Below are 23378 nucleotides of genomic sequence, written 5' to 3'. Positions count from 1 at the left end.
TTATCCATCAGATAATGAACATAAAACCATAGCTACAGTGCCCAGTTCATAATAATTGCTCAGTAGAATTCAATGACCTTTTTTCATAATTACTATTCTTCTAGTATTTTAAAATTATTATTACATTATTATTGTTATTATAATATGTATTGTGTTATTAAAACAAACAGTATTATAACCATAAATATATATCAAGTACCCCCTGTGTCGCAAGTACTTGCAGAAACACAGAAATGGTTCCAGCCTTCTGGTCATCTTCTGGCCTGGCCCACGTAATCTGGTCACCAGGCTGTAGGGACTAAGTTGTTCCTCTCTGCAGCCTGTAGCTTTTACCAAGGGAGGTCTCTGGGTGAGGAATGAGGGTGGGCTACTGGGGTCAGCGGGCAGGGAGCAATGGCAAGGACTCAGCTGGTCAGGCAGGGCCTCTGGGGTCAAGGGACAAAGGTGGGAGGGCATGTCCTTATGGACAGGGCGATGGGGAGACTGCCCAGCGGAGAGGATGGTGCTGGGAAGAGTAGGGTGGTTGAGTTGGGTGTGCACCTGACCCTGCGGGATGGGGGCCTCCGCCTGAGAGGAGCCCCTGGGGAGCGCAGGCCCGCCCTCGGCCCTTCTCTGACCAGTCCATTGGCTCCCCTCCCAGGTGCACTGCATCAGCACGGAGTTCACCCCGAGGAAGCATGGCGGCGAGAAGGGCGTGCCTTTCCGTGTGCAGATCGACACGTTCAAGCAGAGCGAGAACGGGGAGTACACTGAGCACCTGCACTCGGCCAGCTGCCAGATCAAGGTGTTCAAGGTAGGGGCCGCCTCGTGCGGTGTGCGCCCACGGGTGCGCCTCCAGACAGTGATACCAAACCTCACAGCTCACGGGGAGGCCCAGTGAGGAGCTCGGTGTGCCTTCGCCTGGGCTTCTGCCTGCGCCCCACGTGTCCTGCGGTGACGGGCCTGCCTCCGAGGCCTCCTCAGCTTTTATCATCACACAGGTGTTTGCACATAGCGGGCAGAGTCCAGCCGAACTGTCTATCACTCCCACCCTCGTCACCCCAGTTCCCAGGAATCCCTGGCTTCTTGCGTCATACCCTGGGGCTCTGGATGGTATCAGAGCCTCTGAAAGGGAAGATAGGGCCCCTCTGACCAGCAGCTCCCCGTAGGTGTCACTGGGCTGCGTACGGTCTCCACACGCAAGCACGGTGGCAGTAATGCCACCTTGCTCTGTCTTCAGGGCATCGTCTCGGGAACAGGCCTGGAGGTGGAGCAGGTAATGGGGGTTTGGCGGCCACATGCCTACTCTCCCACTGAACACTGGATCTGTCATTTATGCCCCCATATGACCCCCAGCAAACCTGCCTCTGTCCAGCATGGCATCTGAACACTGTTTCCTAAAATTCCTGAGCTGGGAGTCAAAGGCTGTACCTGAGGAAGGTGCACACAGGATGAAAATCCTCAGACATGCCATTGAGCTTGAGAATGAATTTTGCTCACTGACTGCCCACCATGTGCAGTCTGCTGTGTGCATAGTAATACTCAGTCTTGGGGCTGCTAGTTTTGGTATCCGAACTCACCAAGCCCACTGTGAGCTCCTAGGAGGTGAGAGTCCAGAGGTTTCCATCAGCGGCCTGCTAGGGCAGCCCAGTGGTGGACATACCTGGCTCTCGCTTCTGGATTTTGACCTGGTCAGCACTCAGTTCCTCACCTGCCAATGAGGGGAATAATAGTGCCTGTGAGGTGTGGACGCCTATAAGTTTCTCAAGTTTGCTGGCACCCTGGACAGGCTCTGTCAGGGCGAAGACCTCACCCGCATGTGGAGTGTGGGCCGTAAGTGCCAGAGTCCTGGGATGAGGGGCGTGGAGGCCTTCCTGATGTGTCTGGGAGCCCACAGCCTGCAAGTGTGGGCCAAACCCCAACCAGCAGCCCCCAGCTCTTTTTTCCCCTCACTCTCCATGGGTAACCCAGGAGTGCATTGGGATTTGTCATGGCTCCTAGGGTTCCTTTCTGTAAGCAAGTGACCGTTGGTGAAGATCTTTCCCAGGCTTTTCCCATGAGCAGCCTAGTGGCAGGACTGCAGCAGGCGAGTTCCCTTGGGGCGGGGAAGGGCTCCAGGCAGGAGGGCTGTGTGCTTGATGTCTGGGAAGTGAGAGATGCTGTCTTGTCCTGTCCGCAAGACCCTGCCTAGGCTTTTGCAGGCCTTGGGGGCCACTGCTCCGCCCTGGGTCCTCCACTGATAGCTATCTCTGCCTGCTTTGGACTAATCGGACCCCTGTGCTCTGCATTTGTAGCCAAAGGGAGCAGACCGGAAACAGAAGACTGACCGGGAGAAGATGGAGAAGAGAACCGCCCAAGAGAAGGAGAAGTACCAGCCGTCCTATGAAACCACCATCCTCACTGAGGTGAGCCTCCAGGGCCTCTGCCAGGAGCAGGCCAGTGGCACTGCGGGTTAGGGTCTCGGGCGATCCCCACCTTGGTAAATGCTTGTTTTGCGATCACCCATTAGGTGATGGTGTGTTCTCAGGTTTGGAGCTGTGTTCATTGGATAAGGCCCAGAGCCAGGAAGGTGTTTCAGAAATAACTTCTAGCTCTTCGCTCCCGTGTGCACTTTTAAAATCAGAGAATTACTTTTTAAATAGGTAATAGGTCCAAAATTCAAAAGGTGTAAGAGAATATGCATTAGAAATATCTCTCCCTCCACTGCTCCAGCTCAAGGTTTCTCTCCCTGGGCAGCCAGCATCTCTGTATCTGGCCCGACTTGCTCTGCCACTGAACCCAATATGTACATGGTTTTTACACCAATAGTGCACACAGACATCCTCTCCTGCAGCTTGCTTTTTGTGTGTAATAGCATATCTTGGAGTCTGTTCATAAAGAGCTTTCTAGGTCTTTACCCAGCTGCATTGCCTTTGTTGGTGGTGAGCTTTTTTGGCTGTTTCCCGGCTCCTGCCTTTTGGGACAGTGCCGTGAGTAGCCCGGGGCGTGAATGGTTTTGCAGTGGGAACTATGCCCGCAGGCTTCGCTTTCAGGGCAGGACTGTGGCTCGGGCTGTGAGCCCTTTGCCACTTTGGTGTTTGTAGGTATTAGAATGTGTTTCCTCTTAACCCCGGTGCCAGTACCAGCCTCTCCGACATCCTCTGTCCGGGGTACTTCTGAGATGCTCACTGTCACAGGCCCTTTTCCTCCGGTCACAGGTCTCTGCTGTGCCACCATTCTTATTACCACCGCGCTCTGTTTTTTAAAACGACAGTTCCCTGCTTTTTGCTGTAGTCAGGCCAGTTAATAGGTGTTGATGTTTGTTTGCTGAGTAACTTGACTTACTCAGAAGGTCCCCACAGATGCGCAAGGCCCAGCAGTGGCCATGGTGGGCTAAGGCTGTGTTGAGGGTGAGGCCCAGGCACAGAGCATCTCCCAGGACTGGCCGATGAGCTGTGTGAGGGTGTGCATGTGCGTGTGCGTGCGTGCGTGCGTGCACCTGTGGTAAACCACATGCAGAAGGGTATCTGCAGTGAGACGGCATAGAAGCTAATCGGTGGCAGAGACAGAGGTGTACTGGTGTTTATCTGAGGATAACAGTGGCCAGGAAATCCTGCCCCCCTTCCCCCAGCAGCAGAGCTGTGGGGTAGAGCTCAGACCAGTGAGTGATTCCCAGGCCTGGTTCCCGCCTGTGCTGCCGCTGACGCCTCCCGTTGTCCTCTGTGCTGTCCTGTCTTACAGGCTGAGCCTTGCTCGGCCGCTGCACCCCGACGCTCCTGTGGCTTCCTTGTGGTGGGGAGGTGTGTGTGCATCATGCAGTGGCCGTCCACGCCCTGCCACAGCGTGGTGTGGTTGGTCAAAACACCCACCTGGCCTGTGCCCTTGTGAGGTGACGGCTCCTCTTGTATCTCTCATCAGCTTTGTTCCTCTGAGATTTACACCAACAAATTCCAGCCCATGCTGACAGCAGAGGTAAATATTTACCAGCCCTATGTGGTGGGTGACAGTAAATCTTTAGGAATGCTTTAAATGGGCCCTCTCCAGAGACGTCACAGAGGCAGGAAGTAAACACTGTGTCCCGGCCTCCCCAGCAGGCCGACCCATGCGTCTGCTTTCTCTGGGACTCACATGTGCTCATCTTGGCTTCTGCACAAGTTCCCTGAGGTCACGGATGCATCCTTGCGCTCTGTGTCCCTGAGCTCATGGAGGTGCCTGCAGTGCACTAACACGCAGGACGGTGCTGAAGAGTGGCCGTTCTTGGTGATGGAAAGAAGGCCTGTCAGCAGGGTCTGTGTTCAAACACCGCAGGTTTTAATGCTGGACTTCGCTGCTGATTTCTTGTTTGGAAGTTGTCTGTGGTCCAGAGCCCCCTGCTTCATGCATTCATACCCATTTGCCTGCCCTGGGAAAACCTTCTTGTGCGCCCAGCAATCATGTGACCAGTGCTGTTTCCCTCTTCCGTTTGGCTCCTAGGAAGCTCACAGAGACACATGTCCACTTTGCTTGTCGAGTGTTTGGTCTCTGCTGTTGTGTTTGATTCTTGGCTCACGTGGCCACTGGGTACATGCAGTTGGGTATTGAGGGGTCTGTGGTTTTACATGTCAGCTTCCGTGATGCTGGCTTGGTGCTGCCCAAGACGCCCAGCCAGCCCCACAGCACACCCAGCTCCTCCTGAGTGCCGCTGCCCTCAGCTCACCGCTCTTGCACTCTCTTCCCTAGTGCTCTCCGTGGCCCGACGTGGCCTATCAGGTGAACAGCGCCCCGTCCCCAAGCTACAACGGCTCTCCAAACAGCTTCAGCCTCGGCGAAGGGTAGGTGTCACTTCTTCCCCTTGGACTCTGGAGCGGTGGCAAGGGTGGGTTCCTCCTGCTCTTCCTCCTCGTATCTTCTCTCCTTCGTATCCTGGCATCGATTTGGGCTTCAGGGTGGCTAGCAGATGTTGCATTCACACCTGTGTTTAGCATTTGTCCAAGTTTTTGTGCTTAGACAGCTTCTATAAATGTTGTTTCGTAGGGCAGGAGCCTAGCACCTACCCTAACCCGTTCTCCAGTACAGGTAGAGGCTGGCCTGCCGGGCGCTGGGTCAGTGTCGTGGGATGGCTTGCCAGGCACCTCTGGGCAAATGACCTGCCCCCTAGACAGGTGGGGCCTTGGGAGGCAGGTGTTGGGGTGGCCCATGGCTGCGAGGGCCTCCTTGGCTCTCTGCAGCCCTGTGCACATTTGCCGGGTGATGTGGGCAGCTTGGGGCCCTGGGTCCTCAATTCGGGTTTCAGGGCTTGTAACGCAGAGGAGACCTCACTGCTGGTCACCCGCCTCTGCGACCCCACAGGCTGAGCTGTCTCCAAGGCGGCAGGAGGGCAGGGCAGGCGGGAAGCTGTCCAGCCCGCCCCAGGCCATGCGGCACAGGGCCAACAGCATCCTGGGGTGGCCCTGCATGTCCTGCTCATGGGGGTGGGTGCGCAGAACGCCAGATGGGTTTATCAGGTGAGTGCGTGGGCTCCTCGAAGCCTGTGCTTGGCAGACCGAGAGCTTGGCTGATGGGAAAGCAAGCCATACCCTGGATTTCCTGGGTGGGGAGAGTCCTCCCTGAGAGGCGGTGATGGAAGAGGTGTGTGTTTAGATTCAGGCAGACCTGGCCTTAGATCTGTACCTTTCGGGGGAAGTTCCTCTGCCATCTCGGCCTCGGTCTCCCTACTGTGAGGGTGTGAGCATTCCACGCAGGGTCAGTGGAATGTTCCCCAGACCCCGAGGAGGCGCACCTGTGCACTTTGAGGCCCTGCTTTCTTACTGTGGTAAAGTAGACACAACATAAAATTACCGCCGTGACGTTTGAAGTGTGTAGTTTGGCGACGTGAAGTGCATTCTGGTTGTGCCATCACCACTGTCATCTTTAAATACGTCTTCCTCTCAATTTATAGCCCAGGTGCTCAGGTCCGTGCCCCCCTTGAGTGAGCCCCAAGGATGGTCAGGAGTCAGGATGGTGGGTCTCCTGCGCACCCACCCCCATGAGAAAATTTTCCTCACAGACGCCAAACTGGGGGTGCTTGGTCACTGCACAGCGACCCAGAGGCCTCCTCTGCCCTCTCCTGTCCCTGCCCCTCGTCTGACTGCTGCCCAGCACTGTCACTGTGGGTGCTGCTTGGGCGTCCGGGTCCGCTGCCCACCTCGGGCTCAGGCTGGGCTGGGAACTCCGAGGGGGAGGGAATTCTGACCAAATGAACCCAGAGCCTGGTGTCCACACCAGAGTTGATAGGGATTTGGAGGAGTTGGATGGGGACTCCTGCTCTCATTCCTCTGACTTGTTTAAAACCTCCGAGCTGAGGGGGGTAAAGAGCAGGCAGGTGAGGGGATCTGTGCCAGCCCCGCTGGCACTCCTGCTCACCGCCTCTTTGCTTCCTTTGCAGCAACAGCTCGCCAACCCACCCCCACCCAGTGGAGGCCCTGCCGATGGGCAGTGACGTAAGTGTCTGTGTGGTGTGTGGCCCTGTGGCGTCCTGTCCCTGTGCAGGCCGAGTGGTCACGTCAGGGCCCCTCTCTCCTGCAGCACCTGCTCCCGTCGGCCTCCATCCAGGACGCCCAGCAGTGGCTGCACCGCAACAGGTTCTCGCAGTTTTGCCGGCTTTTCGCCAGCTTCTCAGGTGAGCATCTCTGGGCCCACAGGGATCTTGGAAACACTTAGCAAGGCCACTTACCTTCCAGGACATGCCCTCAGTGCCTGTGGGGCCGCGGTTTTGTCCTGGCGACCCACAGAAGTCTGAGTCACTCACTCACACTTGTTGACTAGGCCAAGTGCTCAGAGTTGAGGTCCTGCCCCTGGAGGTTTCCAGTTGAGTGTGACTTCAAGGGAGCGTCACTGGCACCTTTACCAGGATCCCCTCACCTGTGGGTGGGCTCTCGTCTGTCTGGGTAGGGCCTGAGCCAAGCAGGCCAGTGCTCACTTGACAAGCCTCCCTCGCACCTGTCTCCCCAAATGCTGCTCATCACGTTGTGAGCCATGGCTGGGAAGGTGGAGGTGAAGCCCAGGAGAGGAGGGAAAGCTGGTTCTTCCTCTTTAAAAGGTGTTTGAAGCCCTTGTGATGCCCTGAGCTAGGGGCTGTGGGTTGCGAGGTAACCGGCACTGAGCCTCCCACCAGGCTTCCAGTCCCGAGGGACAGGGACCAGAGTGAGGAGAGTGGCTCTCAGCGACTCAGCCATTCCAAGAACTTCCTTTGTGTTCGGGGGAGGTGTGAGGAGGGCCAGACAGGGATCCTGTCCTCAAGGAGGCCACACAGACACATAAACCACACATTTCAATGTGGTGTGACCCATCTCGTGGGAGGGCTCAGAGGAGGGACCTGACCTGTCCCGGTGGGGGAGGGGGGGCAGCTGTGGTCTTGAGTAGGGTGGTCATCGTAGGCCTTACTGAGAAGGCGTCTTGAGCAAAGGCTATAGTGAGGCAAGGGAGCGAGCCAGGTGGGTACTGGGGAGTGGGGTGGGGGTTAGCTTTCCACGCAGAGGGAAAGTCCAAGGCTGGCGAGGCCATGGAGCAGAGGACCTAGTGACTGGGGCAGAGCGGACGGGGTGGGGGTGGGGTCAGAGAGGCATTGAGGGGCCCTGGGGGGACACCGGAAGGACTTCGGCTTTTATTCCCAATGGAAAGGGAGCCATTGTGCCTGCAGAACTGTGCCTAAAATAATGTATTGACTGTGGCAGGAAAAAGGGTGGTTCTGTGGCTCTAGGCCATGTGGCCATCGGCAGGCTTTCAGCAGGAAGCTGACACCATGCTTGTGCCTTTGGGACAGTCTGTGTGGTCACAGGCTTTAGGGGACTCCTTGGCCTTTGAGGCAGGGGCTCCATCCACAAAAAAAGTTCATAGAGACTTATTCACAATAGCCATGCCGGGAGCACCTGTGCCCATGGCAGAGAGTGGTACATTCATGCAGTGACTGGTACCCAGTAATGGGCGTGGATGGTCTATAACTGCATGTAACAGCAAGAAGCCCTTAAACAGAACTTGGAAGGCAGGAGCCAGGCACAAAAGAGTATATACTGTTCAATTCCATTTACATGTTTCAAAAAACAAGCAAAATTCATCTACACTGTAAGGAGTCAGGACAGTGGTTCCCTAGAGCTGGGGGAGTGGCTGGTGCGAGGGGCTGTGGGATGCTGGGGACATCGGCGTGCTGATAGCACGGCGCATTCAGGATGGCAGCAGCCGTGAGCGTGTATTCTGCACACGGACCAGTGTACATGTGATCAGAGCCACATGCCCATAGAAATCACATGTATTATGTGCGTATAATACAAAGTACCGAGGGAGGGGCAGGCAGGCACCTTTGTGTTCTGCATTTTATGAACACCAGTCATTTAGCTTCTGACATCTTTTGGGCTGTGACCTGATGTCGTTAGGCTCTTTGCTGCTTCTTTCTCCATGGAATGTCTGGTGTTCCGAGGATGAGGCTGGCTCCCTGTCCCCTCTCCCCTACCCCTAGAATAGGGTCTAGGTGCTTGGGGATGGAGCCTTTCTATGTGTACACTTACTTGCCTAGGTGCTGACTTGCTGAAGATGTCTCGAGATGATTTGGTCCAGATCTGTGGCCCCGCAGATGGGATCCGGCTCTTCAACGCCATCAAAGGCAGGTGGGTGTCAGTTTCCAGCTGGAGGCAGGGTGCGGCAGGAGACTGACAACAGGTCCGCTGGGCCTGTGCAGGAGGCGGTGGTGGGAGCGAGAGGCTGACCAGCAGCGGGCTTCAGCCCACCCTGCAGGAAGGCCGCTACCTCTTGGTTTGCTGGGACCCTTGGCCTCTGGCTCTGGGTCCTTTAGCCACAGGCCAACAAATGCCTGGGTGGTCTGGGCTTCAGGCTGTTTCCTCCTGGAGGCTGCTCCGCCCGGGCAGTGGTTTTAGGGAGGATTGTGGAGCAGTGCTGTGTCCTGGGGAACTTCCTGCCATAACAGCAGTGTCCTGTGCACACTGTCCAGTACAGTAGCCCTGCCACACGTGGCAGTGCAGCACCTTATCTGAAGCCAATGTGACTGGCAAATGGAGTTTTAAGTTTTAACTAACGAATTTAAATTCTAATAGCTACACACCGGTAGCACAGCTTTAGAGTGAGTGAGAGCCTCAGTTTGAAGCCCAGATCTTCCTCTTGAGAGCTTTGCAACTGAGCGAAAGCCCTTAACCGCCGTGAGCCTCCCTTTCCTCATCAGTAGAGTAAGGATGATGTCCTTGCTCCCTCGTAGGTGGTGTGAGGAGGAATGAGTTATGCATGTAAAGGTCTAGAATGGTTGCCTGGTGCAGAATCAGCTAGGCAAGTGTTTGCTCTTATGACCCTGAAAAATGCCTGGTTCCTGAGGCCTGTGTTCTGGGCAGAGCCCCCTCAGCAGGCGGCTTGGCTGGGCTTCTGCCCCATCCCTACTGTGAAAGGAAGTCTGCATCCCACAGCCTTCTTTCTGTCTCCCGGAGTCCTTCCCAGGGCTGTGTCTGCCCTGTGTTCTGGAACATTCTGGAACAACAGAGCGTGGTCTCCCATACGTGCTATTTATTGCCTTTCTTCCTGCCAGGAATGTGAGGCCAAAGATGACCATTTATGTCTGTCAGGAGGTGGAACAGAACCGGGCACCCCTGCAGCAGAAGCGGGACGGTGGCGGGGACAGCAGCCTGTGTGGTGAGTAGTGGGGAGCTTGTCCTACACGGTTAGTTCCAGGGTGGCAACGGAAGGGAAGAAATTACCCAGGCTTCTTTCTCACTGGGAATGTTTCCCCCGATCCACCTTACTTTGGTTTCTTACAGGATAAGTTTTCGCTGAAATTCATCCTGGGGTTGAAGTGTTTAAGGTGGAAGGCATCCCCCGGATATTGTCCGACTGGCTCATTTTACACCCTGGGAAACAGAGGCCCAGAGGGGGGGTGTGCCCCCAAAGCCACTGAGCTACTCCTGGTAGAATTGGGAGCCGGGCCTTCTGGCCCCCAGACGGGTGACAGGTGGTGCTCAGTGACTGTGATTCCAGGAGCTCCTTCTCCAGTGACTTCCCCTGAATACCAGTGCTGGCCATGCCACCTGGTGGTGTTGTGTCCTTGGGCAGGTGCCAGGGCCTGTGCTTCACGCGTATAAAATGAAGGTAGCAACACTAACCTGTGGTGTGGGAGGTTTCAGTGAGACGAGCATAGAGAGCGCCCTGCTGCTGAGCACCTGTGGTGCTGAGTCTGCGAGCTCCAGTCTCTACCTGCGCAGTCAGGGCTCCGCATCACCTGCGGAGAGAGCCCTGTCTGCCTCTGCAGGCCCCTCCATGTCAGTGAGAATGCTCCACTCCCTGTCTTACGGGCTTCCCATGTGTTCACTTATTTGCTTCTCATAGTAGGAACTGTTGCTAACATTGTTTCACTGTGGGGGAAACTGAGGCACAGTTGATAACAGTGTTGTAAGTGGCAGAGCCAGGATCCAAACACTTGGACCCTGGCCCTGGCTTCTGAGCCCTCAGTGTGGCCTTTGCACATTTCTGGTGAAGTTCTCGGTGCTCCCCCTGCTCTCTAGCCTGGTTAGCCTGTGAGGCCAGAGCCTGAGTGCCATGTGTATACATGTGCATGCGTGCATGTGTGTACATGTGTGTGCATGCATACATCGGTGTCAGTGTGCATACATGTGTGTGCACATGTCTACATGTATGTGTGCGTTTGCATGTGTGCATGCTTGTACAGTTAGGCTCCTGATCAGATGTTTTTGATCTTAGGGTTCCTTAGTTGAGGGACGAGTTTGGGAGCCTCTGGTTTAATCTAGCTGTTGTAGTTTTGAGGAACTCGAGGCCCCGAACATGGAGTAACCCACCCAAGTCTCCATGGAATTTGTTCCTGCCTGGCTGGCTTGGGTTTGCTATAAGGAGCTGCTCCAGCCTCAGGGTCACTGTGACTTTCCAGCAGGCTGATGACCCCCTTCTCCCACTGTCACTGTGCTGTGGAGAAGGGCAAGGACGAGACCCTCTCTCTGCTCTTCAGTAGCAGTTATCTTTAAATCTCTCTGCCACCCGAAGCCATTGACCCCTTTAAACAGTGGACAGGAAGGAAAGGGGCACAGGGCTTCCTCTTTAGTCCTGCAGGGAACTGTATGCCGGGCTGCACGTTGAGTCACTGGAAGCTTGTTAGAAATAGATTTCTGCAAGCCTTTCTTCCTCCAGCCTCCATCCCTAAAGGAATGTCACGGTCTGGGGTGGATCCAGGAATTCTGTATTTTATATAAGTCCCCCAGGAGAGACTGAAACAGGAAGAAAGGGCCACACAGCCTGGCACCTTTTCACCTGTCAGTGGGCCACCTGGAGGCTGTGTGGCTTCCAGGCATGCACCCACTGCAGCCCAGGCCCACAAACCCGCCTGGGCATGAGCATTCTCATGAGCACGTGACTGATTCCTTTGGGGGGGCGGGGCAGGTGTGGGGGTGGGGGATAGGCATGCTCCTTAAAGCAGGCGCCTGCTCTATAGAAGTACCCGTTTGCCCTCCTCCAGTGTACCATGCCATCTTCCTGGAAGAGCTGACCACCCTGGAGTTGGTTGAGAAGATCGCCAACCTGTACAGCATCTCCCCGCAGCACATCCACCGCGTCTACCGGCAGGGGCCCACGGGCATCCATGTGGTGGTCAGCAATGAGGTGAGCTTGCGCCTGCCCTGCCCTGCTGGCCGGGGCTTTGTGCTCCAGGGAGGAGCAGTGGAACCTGAGCCTGTAATACACCCACTGGGGCCTGGGGATGGCTTTAGCCTGAAGATGGCAAACAGGCTTCATTGGCGGCTTGCCACTTGCTTACAGCTCAGCGGCTGCCTGGAGTGCTGGGAGGGAGAGAGTTCCAAGGCCACGACTAGCTCGGAATAGCTGTCCAGCATCCACTCCGTACCTCACCCTCGGCCAGGAGCACAGCCTGCACCCCTGCCCTCAGGGTGCTTACAGTAGGGCTTCGAGGAGTCAGGAGAAGGGTACTCACCCAGGGCAGGTGGCAGGCCCCAGCGAGGGGTGAAATGGCCTGGGGACTGGATGAAGGAAACGATGTGGCTCCCCGGAGAGGAGAGTGGAGGTCTCCTCTGCTGAATGGTGAAGGTGCCACAGCATTCCTGGGCCTGTCACTGGCCGCCCAGACCTGTGCAGGGCACAAGCAGCCACTGGCAGAGGGCACAGGCTCTGAATAGGGCCTCCTGGAGCTGTGTCCTCAAGTGATCTGATTCCACTGCCAGGTGTGCTGACACAGGCAGGTGTGCCTGCGAGTTGTGAGCTGTAGAACAGAGGCTGCTAAGCTTGTTCTGTCCCAGACCTTTCCTCAATACTAGTAGTAAGGGGTGCCAGCACTATAGAGTGCTGATTGTTCCACAGCTGCCCCAAGTCCACACACAGTGCCTCATTTAATTCTGGTAGCCTCCCTAAGAGGTGAGGTAGGTGCTATGGTGATCCCATTTCACAGGTAGGAAGCTAAGACACAAAGAGGCAAGTGCCCAGCTTACATAGCTGGTAAGGGCTAGACCTGTGGTGGGAACCCTGGTAGTCCAGCTGCAGAGCCCAAGCTCTGAGCCAGCAGGCTATCTAACCCCTCCTGAAATGAACCCTTTAAAGAAACCGATGGGCTGATGGGAGCAGGGCTGGGAGCCTGAACCCCCTGCTCAGCCCCTGCAGACCCTGGGCCAGTGCGGGAACTCTGAGTGCCTCTGTTTAGAGGATTATAGAGGAAACAGTGCAGGAGTGGTGGCTGTGGACATAGAGAAAAAGCGGCATCTGGAATTGGACTGGTGTCCCCACTTGGAGCTGGCTCCTAGTAGCTGAGCAACCTTGGGCAAATTTACATAACGTCTTGGAGCCTCAGTTTCCACATCTGTAAAATGGGGGTAATTGTACCTATTGAACAGGTAAGGCTAAAATGAGAAAACTGTGTTAGGTACCAGGAGACGCTAAACAAGCAGCAGATGTAATTGACAGCGCTAGGCACTTGTTATTTTGGGGAGCAAGTGATGGACAGATCTTTAAATTAGACAGTGTATAAAATGTAAGGCTTTTAATGGTCTGTGTATTTATTTCATAAATTGTCATTATTAGTAATAGTCCTATGCTCCTTCTCATTCCAATTGCCAAGCCCCAGAAATGAGAGTCTCAGTCACGGGCATCTCATCCTGGAGGTCCATGAGGTGCTGTTTCTTTTTATTTAAAAAGTAATCCACAGAGTAAACAGTCAAGCAGCCTAGAGCAGCAGAAGGCACACGTGAAGGCCTGTCTTCCCCCTTTTTCCTGGAGGAGGTTACATTAGGTGTGATGAGATGCTACCAGATAGTTTTGTGGCAGTGTCTGCTGTGTGCCCAAGTGGGTGTGCATGTGGGTTTTTCAAACGCCCAACACACATCCGCTGTACTTACCTCTGTGACTTGCTATTTGCATCACCAGGTCAGAATTCCTTCCATGTCATTATGTTCAAATAATGCAGCTATTTTTTACTCCCATTTCACAGGTAAATAAAATGAAGCCCAGAGTCTCTGACCTGAGAACTTAACTTTAGCTTAGCCAGGAAGGTTATAGTGCCCCGAGCAATGGGTGTTGTTGTGGATGGAAAACTTGTCACTTTGCAATTCAGAATGAACTTCTGTGAAGACAAGAGCCAAGAATGTATGGAACCCTTGCAATTTCATGGGTGCCTGAAGGAAGGTCCTTCCCCAGCTTGCCCTGTGCCCCAGAGAATTGGCAGTTAAGCAAGTGAAGCAGAGGCCAGAACTCAAATGCCGCCTCAGCTAAGTCAGCGATGCCTATTTCCCGAAATCGCCTTGCCTCTTAACCCCGAATCAATTGGAAACCTTTGGCTCTTAATTGCTCAGAGCTCTGGAGGCAGCCTGGCCAGTGGAGCGGCCCCTAGGGTGCAAGGGCACTTAATTAAACGAGGGAGTTACTGATTAAGCCCGTGTGGGCTCTGCCTAGGGCTTTGCATGCCCAAGTGGCTGGGCTGCCAAGGGTCCTGGAGGGAGCCGGCCAGCAGTACAGAATAAATGTGCTTCACGCATCATTAGGCCCTACAGGGTGGGGCAGGGGTCCACTAGACGAGTTTGCAGGATTTGGGGCAATAATCCAGAGCAGGCAATAAAATGTGGTTGCGTTTGTGACATTGAAAAGAGGTTTTGCTGTCAGATTGGCTACTGTGCGAGTGTGGTGTGCGTGCTTCTGTATAGTGTGTATTTTTAGAATTCTTTCCATTTATGTTGTGAAATGCAACATACATATGCCAAGAGTATATAAAGCGTGCATGTACAGTCTCAAGAATAACCGAAGTACCCGGTGCCTGCCCGGGGTTAACACAGAGGTACTTTAGTAGCCCCTTTGTGAGCTCATTTCATGTTCCTCTCCCCCCCTCTGCCTGCTCGTCTCAGCTTTGTATCAATCACTCCCTTGTTCCTCCTCAGTGTGTTGTTTAATTTTGCCTATTTAAACATTTCATGTAAGTGGAGTAGTAGTGGTGCTTCTGTGACTTTCTCCTTTCGTTCCACCTGATGTCTCTGAGACTCACGCGCGTGGCGATGTGCTGATGCAGGTGGCTGGCTCCGCTGGTGGCCTGGTGTGATGGTTTGTTCACGTGTCTAGTGCTGATTGCAGTTGTTTTTACTGCCTGTGTAAGAAACATCCAAACCTCTAAGAATTTTTTATGAGTTTCTTTGAGCCAAACTGATGACACATGCCGGGAAGCAGAATCTCAAAGTTCTGAGAAAATGCTCTGGGGAATGGCAGGTTTATACCTTATTTTATACATTAGAGTCAAAGGAGAAGGTATAAGTGGGTTCCATGAAGTCCTCTGGTGGCAGGTTAGGGAGGCGGGAGAAAGCAAAGGGGGGAACCCCAGGGACTGGATAAAAAGTAAAACGATAAACACATACTTTTTTTATATAGATGGGTACGGGATAGTTAACAGCCCGCAGTGAACACAATAGCAATGGGGGGATTTGTGGTCTCTGCTCTGCTTTGAGGGGCCTGGAAAAAAGGAAGTTACTTTGATATTCCAAAGGCATGTTATCAGGTATGTTATCAGGTATGTTATAGATGCAAAAACAGACAAGGACAGGCTCAGTTAAGGTGATGACTGTTAGGTGACCTTTGTTAGGGAGAAATACTGCCCCAGGACATGACTACCCGCCATGAACTGCTTTTAGTTAGAAAGTTTTCCTTTCAGACCATCCTATGTGGTTCCCGTGGTCTCTGAGTTTGTAAGACTGCCACACAGGCCTCCCCTGAGCTTGTCAGGGTCAGTGTGTGGCTCCTTTTTCATTCACATCATGGAAAAGACACGCAGCTTATGATTATTATAGTAGCTTTAACTCTGTGTTTCGCGTACTCACAGCTGTAAACCTACTTTTGCCCACCTGAACCTGCTAATTACCCAGGTTTTTAAAGCATGTTAGTTTTTTTCGGTTGCTGCTGTATACACACAGGCTTCTATACTGTGTCTGTTACAGAGGCTGGAAGACCCAGTAACCAGGAAAGCGCAAACAAAAATTCAGTCCCATATTAAATGTTAATAACATCTTGGTTCCCTTCCAGGCTTCTTTTTGCCTTTTATGTTCAATTTTTTGTTACTTAAAATTGTGAGCATTTTGTACATTTCTTTTATATCGTGTTTTCCTGGTGAAGGTTAAGCATCACCGTTGGCCTGTGCTCATTCGTGTACACACGGCGACTGTTGTTTCTGCCGCCGCGTGGCCGGGCTCAGTATCGCTGAGGCTGTTCATACCATGAGCTTCTTGTTGAAGGGACATGGTCTCTCTCTTGCCTTTCAGATGGTGCAGAATTTCCAGGATGAGTCCTGTTTTGTCCTCAGCACCTTAAAAGGTAAAGGCCCCCCTTTCTTGTTTAGTTGAAGTATAGTGAGGCGAGTGGGTCCCGCTGTGCACTGTCCCCCAGAGAATGTTACCCGGGAACATGTTGGGGAAGGGAAAGCACAAACTTCCTGTGAACCCAGTCCTGGAATGCGAGAGCTCCTGGCTGGCCCCAGAGTCACTTCTGAAGGGGAGTCCTGGCCAGACGGTGTTCTCCTTGAGCTTCGTGCCAAGTGACATAAGATGCATTTGAGGTTTCCTAAGCTGTGGGCTCCGGGAAGAGAGCACCGAATATAGCAGCTGCTGGGGCTGGTGGATTGGGGGACCCCAGCTGGGGGTGGGCATATGAAGGGCCCTCCTGAGGAAGGAGCCTGAGATTGGGGGACCCTGGCTTGGGGGGCTATGAAGGGCCCTCCTGAGGGAGGAGCCTGAGAGAGAACTCGTGGGCCAGGAGAGGGAAAAACCCGCTGGGACCTTCCTTCGGGCCAGGGCAGGTGAGTGCGTGGTCTGTCGGGATGAAGGTCTCTGACCGGCTTATAGATGCTGCGTTGTGACGGCCCCTGAGGCCGCAACACCCCGAGAAGCAGTCTGTCCAGAGCCTCCTTGGATGTGGGTCTTTGGGTCCGTGGGCCTGGAGCTGTGGGGAAAGGCCCACTGTCAGGAAGAAGCTCACAGCGACGTGAGGGCGTGTGTTGCCCTCCCCGCCCCTGTCAGCGCGCTTTGCCGTGCGCAGCCTCGTCTTGGTGGTCTCTGCGAGCGTTCACGGGGGGCTCTGAGCTCCCCTGCCCCATGCCTCCATGCAGCCCCGTGCCAGGCGCACGCCTCCTTCCTGGGAAATGCCCAGTGTTTCCCTCTTGCAGCTGAGAGCAGCGATGGCTACCACATCATCCTGAAGTGCGGCCTCTGAGCGGCCTCCGCCTCCCGCCCGTGGGCCCCTTGGATGCAGAAACTGCACCGCTGGAAGCTGCGGCCTCCCTGGCCCGCTGCGGCTGGAAGGGACTTTGCCCGGGGTGAAACCACGGCCCAGCAACCAGCGGAACCCACGGACGCAGAGTCTCTGGCATGCAGAACGCCGTGGCTCCTCTCCCTTCCTCTTGGCCTTTTTTCCAGACCTGCCACTCTAAAAAGGCAAACAGTGGGGCGTCTGCTCCGAAACCCCTCGCTCTCTTAGTTGGAGGCTGGTTCACCGGCTCTCTTGGTGCCGATGTATTGGTTCCTTCTGACCCTCTCCTGCCTCCAGAGAAAGCTCTGCCTCACCCCAGCCTTCGCCTTCTTCTCTGGTAACTGGCTCCATGACCAAACTGCTGACTAGATGGGGGCGATTTGCCACCACATCTGTCTTCTTGCTGGTTTCTGTTCTCGATGACCCTGGTGAGCATCTGTCTGTCCTGCTTTTGGATGGATTGATGGGAGTGGGGTTTATTCTGTGCCTTCTTCTTTCACTTTACCTTGTTTCTGAGGATCTGCTACTACAAAGCTCAGAGATGGGCTCACCTCTCTGCGTTGGTGTGGTGGGTACCACAGTATGCGTGTGGGACCTGCCACACAGACCTAAACCTGGGGGGGTGGTGTGGAAAGGCTATCTTTAGGCACATTCTCATGAGTATAAAGGGATAAAACAAAAATGATTCCTCTTGAGCTCCTTCGGTATAATTTTATTTCCCAGCTGTCATGGGTAAGGACTGGGAAATGGTCGTCCCACTGTGTGATCAGACGACCTTGACTATCCCGATGCCTGGCCCTCTTAGTTGGACTCACCAAATCCCATTTAAAGAAGACTTGGTTACCTACTGTCAAACCTGCCGAGTTTCCTAGGGACATTGTATTTTCTGTGAGGGCCCCATTTAAATGCTGATTTTTTTTCATTTGTAGGGGATGTGGTTAGAGCATTCTGACTGCATTGGCACTGTTGGACCACCTTTCTTAGTAGCCTGTGAGGAAATTCGAATATCAGTAACTGGTAGACTAAGGAATTACTCTATGTCTTGCCTCCGTTTCCTGGGACCGGGTGACATACTAGCCCAGGGCTTCAACTCTTTGCTAATTTAGGTTCATCTTCCAGAGCATGGTGAACCTTACGACCAACTGCACAGGATTTTACAGCTTATAAAGTAGAGCTTTTGGGGAGTGTAGTGCTAGGGTCAGAGAGATCAGAACTGGGTAGACCTTGTTTTACAGATGGGGACACTGAAGCCCAGAGGAGCAAAGCCACTGCCTGATAACACATAGTGATAGGTAATGACATACATTATTACACAAACCAGGCAGTTGTGAGAGGGAACGGGCTCTATTAGTAATTATGTTGGGACAACAGGTGTGTTTTTCCCACAGAGTAAAGACCGGTTCCTGATTCCTTTTCTGTTTTTGGAGGGGAAGGAGGAGCCAGTGACAGATTTATTGAGAGATGATTCACTTACCATACAGTTTACCCATTTATAGTGTACAATTCAGTGGTTTGTAGTAAATTCACAGAATGACCATAATTAATTTTAGAACATTTTCATCAGTCCCCCAGAGAAGCCCTGTACCCTTTAGCAGTCACTCTCCCACTTTCCCCTACCTCCCCCTCGTCCTCAGCAACCATGAATCTGCTTTTTATATAGCTTTGCCTATTTTGGACATTTTATATATATGGCATCCAATATGTGGTCTTTTTGTGACTAGTTTCTTTGACTTAGCATAATGTTTTCTAGGGTCATCCATACTGAACATATATCAAAACTTCAGTTCTTTTTATAGCCGAGTAATAATAGTCCATTCTATGGATATACCACATTTTGTTTATTCATTCATCACGTGATGGACATTTGAGTTGTTTCTACTTTCTGGCTATTATGAATAATGCTGCTATAAACATATTTGTACAAGTTCTTGTGTACACGTATGTTTTTATTTCTCTTGGGAATATACATAGGAGTGGGAATTCTGGGCGATATAGAAACTCTATGTTTAACTTCTTGAGTAACTGCCGGACTGTTTTCCAGTTTTCTATTCCCATCGGCAATGGATGAGGGTTCCGGTTTCTCCACATCCTCACCAACACTTGCTATTATCTATCTTTTTGATTACATCATCCTAGTGGGTGTGAAGTGATCTCATTGTGGTTTTGATTTCATTTCCCTGATGGTTAATGATGTTGAGCATTTTTTTTTTTTTTCATGTGCTTATTGGCTATTGGTGTATCTTCTTCAGAGAAATGTTTATCCTTTCCCCATTTTTAATTGGGTTATTTTTCTTTTTATTATTGAGTTATATGAGTTCTTTGTATATTCTAGATACAGGTCCTTTATCAGATACATGATTTGTAAAATTTTTCTCCCATCAAGGGGTTGTCTTCACTTTCTTGATATTAATCCTTTGAAGCACAAAAATTTTCAATTTGATGAAATGCAAGACTACCCATTTTTTCTTTTTTCTTTTAAAATTGATTTTAGAGAGAGAGAGGAATAGACAGAGAGAGAAACATTGATTGTTGTTCCACTTGTTTATGCACTTATTTGTTGTTTCTTGTATGTGCCCTGACTGGGGATCAAACCTGCAACCTTGGCATATGGGGACGATGCTGTAACCAATTGAACTATCTGGGCAGGGCCTACCCATTTTTTTCTTTTGTTACTTGGGCTTTTGGTGTCAAATCTAAGAAACAATTGCCTAATCCAAGGTCAAGAAAATTTATGCCTATGTTTTCTTCTAAGAATTTACATTGTTTAGCTCTCATAATGGTCTTTGATTCACTTTGAGTTAATTTTTGTACAGGCATACCTAGTTTTAGTGTGCTTCACAGATGTTACAGTTTTTACAAATTGAAGGCAAAACCCTCCACCAGCAAAAGGATTATGACTTGCTTTACTGTGATATTAGCTTTATTGCAGTGGTCTGGAACCCCACAATATCTCTGAGGTATGCCTATATACGGTGTGAGGTAGGGGTCTAACTTTGTTCTTTTGTGTGTGGCTATCCAGTTGTCTAGCACCAGTTGTAGAAAAGACTACTAGAATCCCCATGGAGTTAATTGCCTTGGCACGCTTGCTAACAGGCCCCTGACACTTACCTGATCTTTTATTTTAGGACATGGGGCTGTCACTGGAAAGCTCACCTTCTCTTTTTACAACTGGCTTTCTGTTCTCTTTCTGCTTTCTCCCCTTTTACCTGTATTGACAACACTGGGTCAGATCACTCTCTGATGTTCTGCAATCTTTCTTGTTCTGCAATCTTTCTTGGTGCACTTTCTAGCTTCATACACTCTTCCTCAGAAAGGGTCAACACCAGCCGTTTTCTTTTTTGAGGAAACTGAGTCACATAGAAGTGGAGTGACTTGCCCACATTTACACAGAACCAGAACTAGGCCTTTGGTCTTCTGACTTCCAGCCTTCCAAAGTGTCTTCAGTCACTTTACCTAAGTGGTGTGGCTTCCCAGGCCAAAGGGATGGCGGACTACATTTTAATTCTAAAAATATGGCAGGCTAATATTTTTACTTCTTAATTTCAAAGGAGGGCCTAATAAAGATCTGTTACCTTAAGTTTGCTGTTAGTAGAATCTTTCATTCTCTGAAACACCCACTGCTGTGTGTTCTCCTTACCTTCCTCTAATGGTTATAGCTAAATCTTGTAGCTTACAAGGAAGTAGAAAATAATAAATACCAAAAGAGAATACACATGGTAATTTGGTATCAACTGTTTTAGCTGCCTAATTCAGCAGCTTGCCACTTCCACTAGAGTCAGATGAGCTAAAGCTGTAGGTTTTATTGTTTTTATTTATTAAGGACAGAAAAGCTGTAACACTTTCTACTCCTGGGCACTGTTTTTACTGTGAGCTCAGAGTTCAGAGTCTGGGCCTGCTGGGCCTGCAGCCTCCCAGGGCTGCACCCTCTGCCCCACGTGTTCCAGGCTGCGGCTTCTCCTCAGCAGGGCAGTTTTGAAAAGTGATCCCCAAAGGGAAAAAGGATATCTGTGTGCTCAGGCCACCAACTCAACTAGGACCCCAAAGCTATGTTCTTTATTTCCATGCCATCTGGTGTCTTTGCTGTTCAGATAGTATCTTTGAGGTTGTGGTAACCTTTCCCTGTTTACCAGGTTATACCTTGAAATAAAGACCAGAGGCTTTTGAATGGGGACAGTGGGATTTGCTGGGGGAAGGGGCTTTGTGCTGTTGGAAAAAGCTGGATGGGTGGGGAATCTGAAGTCCCAGCCTAGGTCAGACCCTAAGCAAAGGTCAGACATTGCCCTGATGACCTCCTGCCGGGCAGCCTCAGGCCCCTTAGAAAAAGCTGTTAATCTGGGGGCGGAGGCTATACTGGGAGCAGATTGGAGTTGGCTGAGCCCTGTGTCACAAGTTTCCAAGTCCAGTGTGACTTCGGGCTGGGCTGAGTCACCTAAGGTTGGAAAATCATTAACGAACTGGTGAAAAACATGGAAAAGCCTGTTTTCTGCTGTCAGTGGAGCAGAGGGAGGGAGCCCAGGGCCCTCTGAGAAGGTGGGAAAGCAGAGGAGAGGGGGGTGAGGTGGGGTGGAGAGTTGGAAAGGACAGGACTGAGTTGGGTCCTAGGCCCTAAGACCTGCTTCTGTGAGTCTCTTTGCCTCTCTGTGTTCTCTGTGTCTGCCCCTTAAAATAAAGGCTCAATCACTTGGTGATTCGAGGGACAGTGGGCCTTTCCCATTTCCCTCCGTCAGCGTCATGCTGGGAGCAGGTGATGAGTGTGGCATCCTGCTTGTACATGGCACCACTGACCCTCACTCGGGCTGCCGTGGGCACTGCCAGGCTGCCTGCGCCTCCGCCTGAGGCACAGGGCCTCGGTCGTGCCTTTAAGAATCGAGTCCTGCTTACGAGTGAGCTGACTCCTCTGGCCGGCACTGAGAGTGGCCGGCAGGTGTCCCCTGCATCCTGAGCTGGACAGTGTGGGCCTGCTCTGCAGCTCCCTTCCAGATATTTCTATACACACATGCGTTGCTTTCCCCGCTCCGGTGTCTGGCACAAATGACATGAGCTTAGCTGGTGGCGATGGCTGCTGTCCCCTTTAGATATTATGTGACACTCCTGGTTTGGGCTCTGTTGCTGAAGCTGATTAAGGTAATGTTGCCTGACCTGGGGAATCCACAGCCCAGTCCAACTCTTCTGGGGAGCCAGCGCTGGCTTCGGACCAGCCCCAAGAGCAAGGCCCATGGAGCCTGTCTCCACAGCTGCCTCAGGTCCATCTCTTCTCCTCAGTTTCATACTCTGGGTGTGACAGCAGGCAGGCTGCTGGCAGGAAATGTTTGTACATCCTTTCTGATTACCTCCCAGCCCCCTGCCCTTTACCCTGTGGGAAGAGGGCAGGGAGGCCTTTCAGGTGACCCCAGCCTGGAGATGTGGGTGTGGCTGTGATGCCTTCGGTGGGCCTGGGGCATTGAGAGGCTGGTCAGGGCACCTGGCCCCCTTCCAGGGACCCACCAGGGGCACCCAGAGAGCGCTTCAGACCTCCGCAGAGGCTGCTTGGGCTTTGGTCCAGCATGCCGTGGGTAACAAGAAAGCCCAGAGGCAAAAGGCAGTAGCTCTGAATGGTGGCTCTCTTGCCAATGGCCCAGGGCTGGAACTGCCACCCCCCCTTGCCATGAAGAGACTGAGAGGTATTGTCCCCACAAGTAGCTCTGAGGTTGGATTTTCTGCTCTGTGCAGGGCTGCTGATGGGATGAGGTGGGGAGGGTGGTCACTGCCTGCATCTTGGGCTGACCAGCCCTGCCATTTCAGGCAGCCAGACCTGGCCCTCTCCAAAAGGACAGTGTGTGAGCCTCTCCTCACACCATCCTAAGAGCCCCAGGGGTGGGCTGCAGGGAGCCCGCAGAGGACAGGGAAGCCTTTTATCATGGAAAAGTTTTCAAACCTTCGTCCAAGAGAAAACAATATAATTAACCGCAGCATCCAGAGCACACGCTCTCATCTCAGATACACCAGTGAACTGGCGTGGTACTGGCTTTCCGGCACACTTCATCCCTGCCCGGCTCCCCTGCGCACTTCATCCCTGCCCGGCTCCCCTGCGCACTTCATCCCTGCCCGGCTCCCCTGCGCACTTCATCCCTGCCCGGCTCCCCTGCGCACTTCATCCCTGCCCGGCTCCCCTGCGCACTTCATCCCTGCCCGGCTCCCCTGCGCACTTCATCCCTGCCTGGCTCCCCTGCGCACTTCATCCCTGCCTGGTTCCCCTGCGCACTTCATCCCTGCCCGGCTCCCCTGCAGACTTCATCCCTGCCCGGCTCCCCTGCACACTTCATCCCTGCCCGGCTCCCCTGCGCACTTCATCCCTGCCTGGCTCCCCTGCAGACTTCATCCCTGCCCGGCTCCCCTGCACACTTCATCCCTGCCCGGCTCCCCTGCACACTTCATCCCTGCCTGGTTCCCCTGCACACTTCATCCCTACCTGGCTCCCCTGCACACTTCATCCCTGCCTGGTTCCCCTGCACACTTCATCCCTGCCTGGCTCCCCTGCACACTTCATCCCTGCCTGGTTCCCCTGCGCACTTCATCCCTGCCTGGCTCCCCTGCGCACTTCATCCCTGCCTGGCTCCCCTGCACACTTCATCCCTGCCTGGCTCCCCTGCACACTTCATCCCTGCAGACTTTATCATGGGGCTTGGGGCACCTGGTGGGGAAACGGT

At 52.8% G+C, this 23378-nt stretch overlaps 1 protein-coding gene across 2 annotated transcripts in view; it reads left to right on the top strand.

Moving 5' to 3' along the window:
- Positions 1-20267, top strand: part of TFCP2L1 (transcription factor CP2 like 1) — a 53002-nt gene extending 32735 nt beyond the window's left edge. The window contains exons 6-16 of one of the 2 annotated variants that reach the window (XM_081143454.1): positions 641-793; positions 2274-2384; positions 3877-3930; positions 4678-4769; positions 6362-6416; positions 6502-6595; positions 8486-8576; positions 9500-9603; positions 11432-11574; positions 15711-15762; positions 16610-18618. In XM_081143454.1, coding sequence (XP_080999580.1) covers positions 641-793; positions 2274-2384; positions 3877-3930; positions 4678-4769; positions 6362-6416; positions 6502-6595; positions 8486-8576; positions 9500-9603; positions 11432-11574; positions 15711-15762; positions 16610-16656 — 996 coding nt within the window. In that variant the 3' untranslated portion in view covers positions 16657-18618. Of the gene's footprint in view, positions 1-640; positions 794-2273; positions 2385-3876; positions 3931-4677; positions 4770-6361; positions 6417-6501; positions 6596-8485; positions 8577-9499; positions 9604-11431; positions 11575-15710; positions 15763-16609 lie in introns of both variants that reach the window. The other variant, XM_081143455.1, reaches the window with a different exon arrangement.
- The last annotated feature ends 3111 nt before the right edge of the window (positions 20268-23378 follow it).

The sequence above is a fragment of the Miniopterus schreibersii genome, assembly GCF_964146895.1.
Source record: "Miniopterus schreibersii genome assembly, chromosome: 7".
NCBI lineage: Eukaryota > Metazoa > Chordata > Mammalia > Chiroptera > Miniopteridae > Miniopterus > Miniopterus schreibersii.
This window is presented reverse-complemented; position numbering and strand designations above follow the sequence as displayed.